A 13,620-nucleotide genomic window follows, 5' to 3' on the forward strand; every position below is an offset into this window, starting at 1 on the left:
TAACTTGTAGGCCATTAAAAAGATAAGAAATAGCAGACTTGCTACTATTAACACAATCACAATAAAAGCCATATCATTATAAAAATGTCAAAAAATAGATTTACAGGAGTGTCATTAGCAGTGTCCAATTGGTCTTGTTCTTCCAAACTGATATAATGTTCAGGTTTCTCCCAGACAGATTCTGTTAAGAGAAAATAATGTTAATAAGTGAAGTGAAACAAAAAATTTTAAAAAATCAAAAAACAACATACACGAAACAGATTTTATAATTGATTCGTAAAAATCTGATAATTAAATTGAATAATAGAAAAACTGATTGAATATTTTTTTTGTTGTTGCTGTCAATTTTTGTTGTTGCTGTCAAATTGTCAGGAGTTTTCAAACAGGTGATCATCAGTGATTGCACATTGATATTGATACTGATGATTTGTGCTAGAACTCCTGTTTTATTCATTTAACTGAATAATAAAATAAAATGATAATTGATAAAAAATAAAACAGACAGTTTGAAAGCTTCTAATATAAAAAAAATTATAGCTAAATTAAAAAAGAATATAATCGGGAGAATGAAAACACAAAATTGTATAAGAAGTGATAATTGAAGAATAAAAAATGATGACTGAAAAATGAGTAAAAAAGATTTTAAAATGAGAAAATTAGTTATAATTCAGCTTTTATTCTTACTAAAGCAAATTATAGTCAGATAGTGTTATACACTATTGAATGCACCCAAAATTGCACTAATTTTGTAAACACTAAAATGAAAAAATAATAAACATGTAAATAAAAGAAATTCAACATAATTTGCCATTATTATCAAGAAAAAATATTGAGAAAATACCTAATATAAAAGGTATTTGTGTTATGTTCCATAAAACTGCAGAATTTTGTAAATCAAATTTGACAAATATTGATTCAGCTTGTAAATTACAGAAAGTTTCAGTCTGTATTTTTCACATAAAAAAATTCCAATTGATTTCATTGATCAAATGTTTTCTCCAACATGTTAATTATTTCAATAACATACATTTTTTGAGATTTACGATTTACTTTAATGGATAATAAGCAGTATCCAATGAAAATGTTCATTACAAATGGAAACTTGAAAATGACATCTGCAATTGTTGAATATATATTTAACAATATCTTTTCATATATTTATACTATGATTATGTTTTTAAGGATTAAATTCAAATACTTATTATACATAGTCACAATTTCTTGACTATTCTCGGCTAGAAACAATAAAAACATAGACATAAATAATGACTGGATTGCAAACAGTCATTTTAATTTAACAAATCAATTTAAAAAAGAAAATGTTTAATAAGTGAATAAACAAACAAAAAAAAAAGCATTTTGTCTTAATCTATTAAAATTATAAACGCACATCATGAAGGGAGAAAGACAAGCCAAATTCCATAAATTTTGACTTGGAATTTTTCTACTTGTTCAAGATGTTGAACATGTGTGTAAATACATACAAAAAAAAAAAAAACAAACAACTTAGTTTATAATTACTTTAAATTAATGTCATGAATAAAACTGAATATCAAGATTCAAGAAAAATCACAAGAAAGCAAGACAGTAAGAGAAATTTGTTAATACAAATACACTAGCATATACCATGAATGAAACAAATTAAAAAAAAAAAAAAATAGATCACAAGAAAGATAGAAAAAGGAGAAAGAAATTAGAGTCCAACATTTGCCATCTCAAATACTAGAAAAAAGTTATGGGAGATATTTTGGTGCTTCTTTGTTATTAGAGCAAAATTCAAAAATCAAAATATTGAATTTCAAGTAAAACTAATGATATCTACTTAATTATGTTGCAGTAATGCAGTAATGAGCATATCCAAAATTTACAGAAAACGATAAGGTAGAAAATTAGCTAATCATAAAAACAGTTTTCAAAGACAATTAGTAAAAATTGAGTTTTGTTAAAAGCATAAAGAGGAGAGTTTGTATCATAATAAGGGAGGTAATTATTTTGTGAAAACTTTAAAAATCTTAGGTCAATATATTTTGTATTGCAAAAAACATACAACAATAAAAAAAAAAATTGGTTGGTAGAATCAAATATCGATTGTGAAAGGCATTACTATTTAGGTTTAACTTGGAAAATTCGACGGATTTATATTAGATTTAAGCAATTGAAAAGTTTGTGTATGAGGCAATCAGAGGAGTGTATTTATAAAGTACCATGACTCAAAGAAAAAAGGTTAAAAAAATAAAATAAAATAAAAAAAAAACATGCTACACTTTTTTCTTAAATATTTTCTTTTCTTTTCCATGACGCTGAGTAATGCTTGCTAGCTGATGAATAAAGAATAGATAGATTTGTGCAGATTATATTAAATTGATGCATATGTATATACATAAGTTAAGCTTGTTAAAGCCATGCTTGATTTGACAAACATATGTACCTACGTTTAATGATCAAAAGGTATAGTTACTTTTTACAGATGATATCAATCAAAATATTTTACCAGATTTCGAAGAGGGTTTTTTTTTTAAATAAATTTTTAAAATATGAAAAAAAAAAAAAAAAAAATCTAACCATTAGTTTTGGTGTTCCAAAAGTAGTGATATCCTTCATCTGAAACTGCTTCATACCAATCTGTTGCAGAAACATTTGAACTTCTGGATGCACATGTGGATGCCATTAAATCTTTTTCAATTCTTAGCTGTTGCTTTGTATCTTCAACAAGCGCTTCTTTCTTTATTTCGACTTTGTTGGATTCTTTAGGAACTTTAATCTTGGAACTTTCTAGAATAATATAAAACATTAAAAATTAACACCATGAAAGAATTATTCTCACTATAAATGATTGCTGGTATTAATTAACAAGAGGTACATACACAACTTTGTCAAATGACAAGCATGGTGAGCTGCAGAATGTAGTATTTGCATTAAAAATTGACATGCTTAAAACAGAAGTGCTAAGCATAAGTGCATGGAAATTCTCTTTTTAATTCAAATTATTTTAGGTTTATGCCAATACTTATATATTTTTATTTATTTATTTTTTTTTAATTACATTTTCACCCCAAACAAGGTACATTGCCACTTTGGTGTAGGGGGCTACTATCAGGGCAGCAACTACTGGGGCACTATGTTGGGATTTGGGCAGCAAGATGTCCGTTCACGTTGCACTTGAACTTCTGCATGTCAGTTAGGGAAGCTGGATGGGACAGAGGCTGAAGCTTAGATGCCAGTTCAGGGCCTATCAGATTGGCGACTCTTTTTTTAACCTTGTCTAGGAGTGAGAGACTAGTAGCAGATGCACCGGCCCAAATGTGACAACAATACTCCATACATGGGCGAATGGTGGCCTTATAGAAGTACAGGATACTTTCAGGTGTCAGTAGTTTTCTAGCACAGTAGAGAGAGCCTACCTTTTTCACAGCGGCCCTGGCAATGTTTTCAATATAATTGTTCCAACTCATGTTTCCTGTGAACGTTAGGCCAAGCAGTTTGAAAGATGTACTTTCAGACAGGGAGTCACTGGCCATTACTATTGGTGGCAAAGAAGGTTTCTTGTAATTATTGAAGGAAACCAGTTTAGTCTTGGCAGCATTGAATGTGACCATCCATTTATGTCCCCACTCCACTACAGATTGGAGGTCATCCTATAGTGTTTTTGCCATTTCTTTAGATATGTGTTCATTTGTTTTCCTGTCATGCCTGTTATAGAGTGTAGTGTTATCAGCATATATACCCATCTCAGAGGCAGTTTTGTCGGGGAGGTCATTAATAAATATTAGGAACAATAGAGGTCCAAGCATAGACCCCTGAGGCACTCCCGCATTTATATCACACTTAGATGTATGACCGTCGAGGACAACCTGGATTTTTCTCTTATCTAAGGATTTAATTATGTTAAGTATTCTACCAGTGATACCGTATGATTTAATTTTCCTGAGGAGACACTTGTGCCATACCCTGTCAAAAGCCTTAGATATATCTAGAGCTACCGCTCTGCCCTCCCCTGCTTTGTCCAGTGAATGGTATATACGTTCAGAGATTACAGTGAGGATGTCAGCTGTGGAATGGGCTTGTCTAAATCGATATTGTTTGTCAATCAGAAGTTTAGCATCTGTAAATGTTATATGTTAACATTTATATGCCAATACTTATATGTTAACATTTATATGCCAATGCTTATACATCATGACTTACATTAATACTTACAAATGCATCATTTTTAAGCTATGGTTAAATATTTTTCTCTATAATTTTTAGTTTTAAAATTTTTTCAGGCATTTTTTTTATAATTTTATCCCCACCCAGAATTCCCTTTCAGTGTTCCAAAAATAGTACTTTTATTCTATCTAAAATGAAAATATTCAACCATTATGTTTCAGCAAGAAATTTTTTATTCATAAAAGTAAGACTCATCCACCATGTTGCAAATTAAAAATGGTGATTTCTTTTATTAGATTATATAATCCACATTTAAAAAACAAAAACAGTACATACAATGGTTTTATACAATACTAAATTGTTTTGAAATAGAGTGGAGTAGAATTTTTTAGGATTAATCACAGACATAAAAATTTGCTTTAAAAGAAATGTTTTAATTAAATCACCAAGGTAATCATCAATTTGTTTTTTTCTTTTTTTCTACAGGACACAAAATTTTAACTTTTACTTTTTTGTTCCTTCCTTATAACAAACTTTTTACTTACCTTTTTCCTTTGTTAAAGAGATGCCATATTTTGCTGCTAAAGATGGATCATTAATCAAATCTTTCTTGAGAGCTTCAAAAGCTGCCTAAAATAAAAATAGAACAAAGTTGTTTTGAAATTCATCTTACTTTTTACTGTTGTAAAAATTGTGTAAAGTGCCAATTGTAGTTTTGGTTTTTGCAGTTAAAAATCATACACATGTCATTGTCCAAACTCATGACTTAAAAAAATTTGCCTCCTCTGAAAATAGGCTTTTTAACCAAGCTGGCAACATCTTATTTGCACATGAATAATGAGATTTCACATTAATCCTCAAGATTCAGCAAAAGTCTTCATTCATGTTGTGACCTTCTTAAAGGTTATTCTTAGGGATTTGGTAAGAAAACTCTCCATATATCTAATATGTGTCATGGTACACTTAATTAACACTTTATTCTTAGATAGTACCAGAGCTATTGTTCCTCTTACCAGTGAACATTGGCTGGTTTCACCCATACCTCCTCATTCATAGTGATTTTCATCTGCCCTGTTCCACTCTCTCTGTAATGGCCAGTGGATGTCACCATTCAAACATGAAAACGGATTAATGTGGTAATGACATTTCATCTTTGCCAGCTTTCGTCATCATGTTAACCAAAAGGGTGAAATTTGGTTTCTTGCTGATACATCTTTTATAGCTTGATAGTGCCTCTCTATAATTCCATTGCTGGTTGGGCAGTATGCAGATCTAAAATTTTGCCTAACTCTCCACTTCTCATATAGCTCTTAAAAAACGTTTGAGTATAAAGACATACCATTATCCATTAGGACCTCTTCTACTGGCCTTTGCTCCACAAATACCCTCAACAACTATCACTACCTCTTTTTTTTTTTTTTCTTCCGCTATTTCTGTTCTAAGTTTTCACCATATCGTTTTTCTCTCAGATCCACAGTCAATCACAGTTAAATATTGTTAAGAGTGGTAATGTGTGATATCAATTTTCTGTTATGTGCAGCTCATCTTTTTCGAGTCTAGGCAGCAAAAAGTCAATAGATTGCTGCTCCCTACATTGCTCTACCACTTCCTGAACATCTTCCATTATGATGTTTGAATTCACTTTTCTCATGAGATAGAAAGTCCTTTCCTTCCCAAAATGATGCATATTTTGGAGGTACTTAAGATCTTCATCTAAGCATTTATGGTAGCACATCTAAGACAGTAAACGACCAAGTTATCTCCGATTCTCTTTCCTCTGATCTTGAGCATGTGGTACAATGGGGAAAGGAGTGGCTGGTTACTTTTAATGCATCTAAAACCAAGCTTCTCTATTTACATCATCAACGTTCTGATCACCATCTGGCATCAATTGAAATGAATGGCTCGCGTCTTGAGGTCTCAAGTTTTGACAAGCTTCTGGGCTTGACATTTACTCCTGATCTTAAATGGAACTTGTACATCAAATCTGTTGCCAAGGCCACTGGAGAAATGGTGGGATCTTTCTATTGATCCAGTAGATATCTCACTGCTAATGCAATTCTCTATCTATAATATGAGCCAGGTATGTCCAAGGATGGAATACTGTTGCCACATATGGGCAGGAGCTGCTAGAAAGGACTTGTCTTGCCTTGATAGAGTTCAAAATAGACTTTGTAGCCTCATAGGAGATGTCCTTTTCTCTTCCCTGCAACCTCTATCTCACAGAAGAGATGTTGCGAGTTTGTCTCTGCTGTATCATTATTTTTATGGAAAGTGTTCGACTGAGGTTCAGTCTATTGTCCCCCCTCGCCAAACTTTCACAAGAAACACTCGTTTAGCTGAAAACACTATTAATAATTCCCCCCACTCTTTATTTGTGCCTAAACCTAAACGTAGATTCCATGAACAAAGCTTCTTTCTTAGAACTGCACGCCTGTGGAATTGTCTTCTGTTTTCCTGCTTTCCAGCTGACTACAATATGGTTATCTTCAAGTCTAACGTAAACAAGTTCTTGATTAGCCGTTCTACTTGTTAACAAATTTACTGAATTTCCATTTACTAATGATTACTATATTGTCCAATTTCTACTGTACACTCTTTAACCCTTATCCTCGAGTGGCCTCTTGACCTTGATAAGTGGTGATGCCTATGTAAAAAAAAAAAAAAGCAGCATACTGGAGCTACATCTTTCTTCTTCCAAACCCAGGCCTTCTTCACTCTGGTCAGCATGTTCATCTTGTTTTCCTGTGATGGAACCAATGTAACAGTTACTTTCAGTCCAAATTCTCTGATCAAGTCTCCAAGTGTTCCAAGTTAATGCTTGATATACATCTCAGCTACCTCTTGTGTCTTAATCTATTTATCTCTTGACACTTTTGACTTCATCCATGATGCCATTGTTGCCGAGTCCAATGCCCATCATAACATTGAGCCCTGTAAAATTGATGTGAGTGCTATCATTCTTCTTTTGTAGCAGCATCTTCAGCAGTTTCTAAACTCTTATTTCTAAAAATAGGTATCCCAAACCAAAATTTTATTTTCATTATATCTAAAAAAAATTAATGTGGTCATATAGATTTTTGTAAACCATAAACAAAAGTACCAAATTTATTTTGGCAGCTCAATTAGCCATCAAATTATGATTGTTCAAAGTTTGTCGGGAAGTTGAAAATTCGCTATCATGGTCCAGAAGCCAAATATAACTAAAAATGTAAGCTACTAACAAGTGAAAACTCCTTATAAATGACATTGTCATCTTGTGGTAAATGAAAATTAATACTAATGAAAGCAATAATTATTAGATGAAACCAACCTAAACACTAGGCAAAATCCCACTAACTACAAGAAAAAAAGTGCAAATATGACACGGAAATGCAACTTTGACTGTTCATATCAATTTCATTTCATTAGCTAATGTATTGAATTTTCTTAGTATGATTCATAACACATTAGAGATTAAGATAATTTTTTCTTTTAATTATAAATTGATAAAACCACTCAATTGTGGACCATGTAAAAGCAGTCGAACAGACAATTTGGTAAAAAGGGTTAAAATAAAATGAGTCAAAAAGTATACGTTACTGAAATTGCTGTAAAAATGTAACCATTGGAGGTAGAAGCTTAAAACTTTGCAACTTTACTAATTTTGGGGGGAGGAATTTAAAAAAATGTTTGCCTTGTTTCTAATAAAACTTTTTGCCACAGAAATATTTTTACTTTGGGGAATTTAAACTCGCCAAAAGAGGACCGACAACAATAAGATTTAGAAATTTGTTATACAAAAAGTCACAAGTCATTTTTTTTTCTAGCATTGAAAAACTTTCAACTTAAAAGACAAGTAAACAAGTAAGATATTTTATAGGCAGAGGTCTTACTACAATTCCTTTCCTTATTGATTTTCTCTTAGAATTCTTTCATAGGCTTCTGCTATGGTAGATATATTAAGAACACTCCAAATCTTACCATCAGTTGAAACTGGCATTACCTCAAAATCCCATATGTAAAGAAATGCTGACTCTACCTGTGCAATGTCATCTGACAAAGGTCATTGAAAAAAAATCTTTTCTACCTTTGGTTTGCGATAAAAATTTTATTATACCATTGGATGCAGATATAACCTCAATGACTTGGTCAGTGTAAAAGTTGGTGTCATAGTAGACAGCAACTCATTGTCCTTAATGCTCATAACTGAAGATATCCTGAGATGATTCTTCATCACAACTGCAGGAGTTATCTGAATGTTCAGCAGATTCACTAAGGGACTTTTTTGTTGCTTTAGAGGTGGAAATGAATCAACTGAATTTCTTCTCAAGTAGTCAGAGAGAGCAGCTTCCAGTTGAACTTTATTTCCACTGGTGTTGATTTTGACACTTAACACAACCTTGAGATAGTTCAAGTTTATTAAAAACATAGGTCTCACGGGTACTTTTACAGTTTATTGCCGAAAATGGAGACGCCATATTTTTTCATGCACCGGTCATTAAAATCCGAGGGAGAAATCAGTATTTTAAACTATGACCGAAGCATGAAATAAATAACAAAAAAATTAAACTAGATAATGATTTTTCGGTTTCATTTAAATTAATTTGTTCTTGACCCTTTAAAGTTGCTTTAATTCAAAAAAAATGTTTCATTAAAATTATTTATTTGTTTGAAAAAAAAAAAAAAAAAAAAAAACTATTTTATAAAAATCCAATGTTGCTTTCATTATAAAATTGTTTTATTAAAATTATATTTTCTCATACAAACTATTCTATAAATTTTATTTTGATAAATTTTTATACAGTAAATGTTTTGGTTTTCAAATGGCGCTTGCTCAGTTTAGACAATTATGAATATGTCATTTTCATTTTTTAATAATAATAAAAATATATTTACGTTTCATGAAAAACTTTCCCGTTTTCATTAATTAAATGAAACAATAATTACGAATATATGTTCTCTTTCACTTTACTTTCACTTTATTTACTTTTTTTTTATCGTTCTTTCTGGAAGTAATTAATATCTAGTTTAATTTTTTTGTTATATATTTCTAACTTCGGTCCAAGTTTAAAATACTGATTTCTCCCTCAGATTTTAACGACAGGTGTGCGAAAAAAATGGCGTCATCATTTTTGGCGATAAACTGTAGAAGTACCGTCTCGGGAATTATGAAATAAACAAAAAAAAAAAAAATGATTTTTACAGTGAAATTAATTTTTTCGTTTATGCGCCATGTGCACATAACTTAATATTTTCAGTTATTTTTTTTTTTTTAAGTAATGTACAATGTAATTAAAAAATAATTTGACAAAATCTTCAAAACGCCCGATAGAAAATAAACAAAAAAAATGCACATTTTGACGTGAAATTAATTTTTTTATTTACAGATGACTTGTTGCACGTAACTTAAAACTTAGCTATATTTTGTTAATTTTTTTTTTAAAAGTAATGTAACTGTACAGTCTAATAAAAAATAATTTAACAAAATGTTAGATATATCAAAAACGCCCGACAGAACGTGAGAGAATTAAATAAGTAAACAAAAAAAATGAGGCACAATTTTTAAAATGAAAAAAAATTTTCCGTTACACTCACGCAACTAAAAATGTTTTTTTATGTTTAAAATGTATCCAGTTTAATTTTTAAAAGATAATTTAAGAATGCTAAAGTTTATCCAACCGAAAAAAGATAAAGCAAATGATTATTAGAAAATAAACTGACGTTATTTTTTAAATTGTAAATTTTCATTTCTTTTATTGACGCACTAAAAATATTATTTTAAGCAATAACTTTCTAGAACTTTTAAATAAACAAAAAAAAATTCCCCTAAGAGTTTTGATATATCCATAGTGAAACAAGTCGTTTGTTTATGTTTTAGTTCGGTCGTGCAGCTTGTTCGTGCTGACAGTTGATTTTTGTGATGATACTTTGTACTTTGGCCACTTGGCATTAAGTTGTAAATCTCGATGTGTAGGTACATTCACTTTTATTAGTGGCACCCATTGATTTATGAGCGTAGTAATATGACACCAACAGATTATTAAAGAGGAGATATTTCTCTATAAAAAAGTGCCATTTTTTAATCTTTTTGATTGAATTTCTTTTATATTTATTTCACTGAAGTTTTCAAGTTGGATTTTTTTTGTATAAAACAACTTAAAACCCTTTTTTAAGCTCACCATATTGATAAGTGACCTTTTTTCTTTAAAATGGCACTATTTTTTTATACGTAGAGACTCAAAATATCGCATGCACCAAATTTGGAAAACACCAACATTTTTTGTGTGTAAAAAATAAAGCGGCGTTCACCAAAATTAGTGACATAACTTGAAGTAATCTGGAAAAAAATCTATTAAAGACACAGAAAGAATTATATATCTATAAAAGTAAAAAGATTAAATTTTATTTAAATCAAAACTTTATCAAAATAACACAAAAAATAAACGAGATATAGCAAGTTGAAGTTAAGGGAAATTTAACTTTATTTACCAGTTTTTGCATCCTAAACTAGGCTGGTTTGGGATACCTACTAACAATGATAAAGCCAGGTTGCTAGTGTCATACCATATTACCCCCTCCAGGCTCTAATTCATATATTTCCCTTTAAAAATTCAATAATAAAACCATTTTAAAATACCTTATTCAACTGTTCCATATCATTTTCAACTTCCCTCTTCTTATTTGCATCTTCCCAACTTTTTTTCTTGATCTGAAAAATAAAAATAATCTGTAAATTGGGACAAATGATAACAAAGGAAAATTAAGTTTGCATCACTACTTGCATGCCTATATATGGTATCATATAAGTTTGCTTAGGGTAAAATGTTTATTTACAAATTTTTACACCTTTTGAAATTTGAATTCTCAAGCTAGATTTAAAAAGTGAAAGCTCTTAAGAGAATCTCTTTGAAAAATAAAAATGTATAAAAATCTAAATTCTTTGAGTTTCGAGGTCCTTATGGGCTTATGCAACAGATAAAGTGCTAAGCACTAATCAGTTCTACGTGAGTCTTCTGGAGGTTGAAGATTTAATTCTCAGTACAGACTATAATATAATAAGAATATAATAATGATATAATATAGTAAGAATATAATAATGATTTACTTAAGCCTTCTACTTGATCTACCCACAAGGATTATGTACAGATTCTTGTATTTAACAAGATACATCTGAAAAAGGTTAGAAGTCAAACCGGCCAAACGACAAGAATAACATCCAAGATGAGAACAGTAGTCTGAATAATCCAAAAAATACCTTACATATTATGACTACACTGTGGAATATTCACATTGTCAGTTGTAATAATACTCATTTTAGTAAATCAATATACAAATATATGTAAAAATTATGAGTTAAAATATTATTTCTGTCAACAGAGTATTTAAGTTAGCATCTATTAAAATATAAAGGCTCCATAATCATTGCACTATTAAAAAAGATGTATGGCATAATCACGTGTACACACCGGTTCCCCTTGAATCACCAAAATTAAGCAATGTTGAACCTGGTCAGTACTAAATTTGGGACTTTCAGGTGCTGTATGGGCTCTCCACTTATCTCGGCACTGTTTCCAGTCATTCTGAACTTCTCCTTGCCACTGGATCCAAACAGTGCCGATTGAGGAGAGGTGTGGTTGGAGATTGTGAAACTCTTGCCTCACAATTACATACACAGCTGCCCCTACAGTGAGTATCCTTTGTCTTTCAAGACTGAACATAGGCATCGAATTAAAAAAGAAAATTAGTATCCTATTTTAATTTATAAACTTTAGTATCTTCAGTAATTATTATTTACACAAATATTTAAAAAAAATAGTTGAACATCAAAAATAAGAGAGATCTGATGAAACTACAAACATTATGAAACACTATGAAATTTAACAAGAAAGGAACATTATTTATGAATCAATTGATAGTTTGGCATTATCAAGGTTTTAAGTAGAGTAGAAATGTTTTTACTATAGCTGACATTTATTTTTTTCAATTAAATCAATAAAAATCTACATTAAATCTTTACCATTTTGGTATTCATTGCTTGTTTATTATTGTTTTACTTTTTCAGTCTAGTTCATGCAACTATTTTATTTTTGCAGCAGTTTAAAATAACAGATTGACAATATACTTGGGTACATCTGACTGATTTACATGTAAATAATTATCATTTTTTATGAAACAATGCTATCAAGTGCTGTTGATATTTTATACTGAGATGTAGTTGTTTCAATTAATGTGTTCTTTTTATTTTTGAAATTTAAAGAAATCTGTACAATGTACATATCAAAAAACAGACATGTCCACCAGGACGAAAACCACACAGAAAAGTGTTCATCATTATAGTTTCAAAATTATTTATTTTTTTAAATTTTGCCTTAATCAAGACAACAATGGCAAAAATGTGCCAAAAGTTTTTTAAATATTCTGATCTGTAATTTTCTTGTCCATGAATTATTTATAAAAAGTATTTTTAGTGTAGCATTTTTCTTTGTTGATTTAAAAGTTAAAAAGATTATTTTTTTTAATTCCCATGTTTTTAACCTGATTTTCAAAAGAGGAAAATCAAAATTAATAAAAAAAAAGTATATACAAATAGAGTGAATTAAGAAAGTATGAAGTTGATTTTTTTACCTATTATTTTATTTATTTATATTTTAAATATGATGTAAAAGACTTAATGTTCTGTGATTTTAGAGTAATTGATATCTATTTTTGGAAAGATAAATAATATTTAAGACATTAAAAATTTTGCAAAAATTGTGATTTAAATCAAAAATTAAAAAAAAAAAAATAATTTGGTTAAAATCAAACTGTTACAATTAATATACCTTCCCTCTATGCTGGTCATACAGTGGACTGTTAGACTGAAATAAGATTAAGTATTACACAGTAGTGATGTATTACTTTATTATTAACTAAATCTTTATATTTAATCAATATTGAGAAACTATACATAAATAGGTTTACAGATCAGCTCCATAAGATCATGGAAGTTTAAGCAATGTTGAGTCAGATCACTAATTAAGTGGGGATACATAGCAAACCTTCCCATGGCATCTCTATTAATTTTTCTTAGCAAAAAAAACAACAACAAAAAATCTGGTGGTGATAAAAGGATAGACCCTCGGCTCTAGAGATATTCCAACTATTCAAAATTATCAGCTTCAATGCTGAAAGCCTGTCACCAACAAAAATTGACTTCCTCAAGGCTGACATCCTGTACTGTCAAAAGACACATAAAACATCCTCGCCAGTCAGAATTCCATGCATGTCTTAAGTCATTTTCCATGCCAATGCAGTGTATGGAAGCACCATTTACATGTGGAATGAGACAATTGTCAAAAATTGCCCAGACAAGTTGACTGATAGTAGGGAAATACTATAGCTGGAAACCAACAAAATTGCAATAACATCTGTCTACAAGCCATCTTCAGTCCCATTCAAATGATCTGCAAACTGTACTATAGACAATAAATTCCACCTAATTATTGGTGA

General features: G+C 30.2%; 1 protein-coding gene across 1 annotated transcript in view; it reads right to left on the reverse strand.

Moving 5' to 3' along the window:
- The window catches only part of LOC145259159 (WW domain-binding protein 4-like), a gene marked incomplete in the record, with an annotated part of 109,238 nt that overhangs the window by 16,132 nt on the left and 79,486 nt on the right, over window positions 1-13,620 (reverse strand). The window contains 4 exon segments of the mRNA XM_080116887.1: window positions 105-181; window positions 2,563-2,772; window positions 4,695-4,779; window positions 10,769-10,840. Of these exon segments, the coding sequence (XP_079973013.1) occupies window positions 105-181; window positions 2,563-2,772; window positions 4,695-4,779; window positions 10,769-10,840 (444 nt within the window).

This window comes from Euprymna scolopes, chromosome 34 (assembly GCF_053919585.1).
Source record: "Euprymna scolopes isolate OS-2025 chromosome 34, ASM5391958v1, whole genome shotgun sequence".
Taxonomy (NCBI): Eukaryota; Metazoa; Mollusca; class Cephalopoda; order Sepiida; family Sepiolidae; genus Euprymna; species Euprymna scolopes.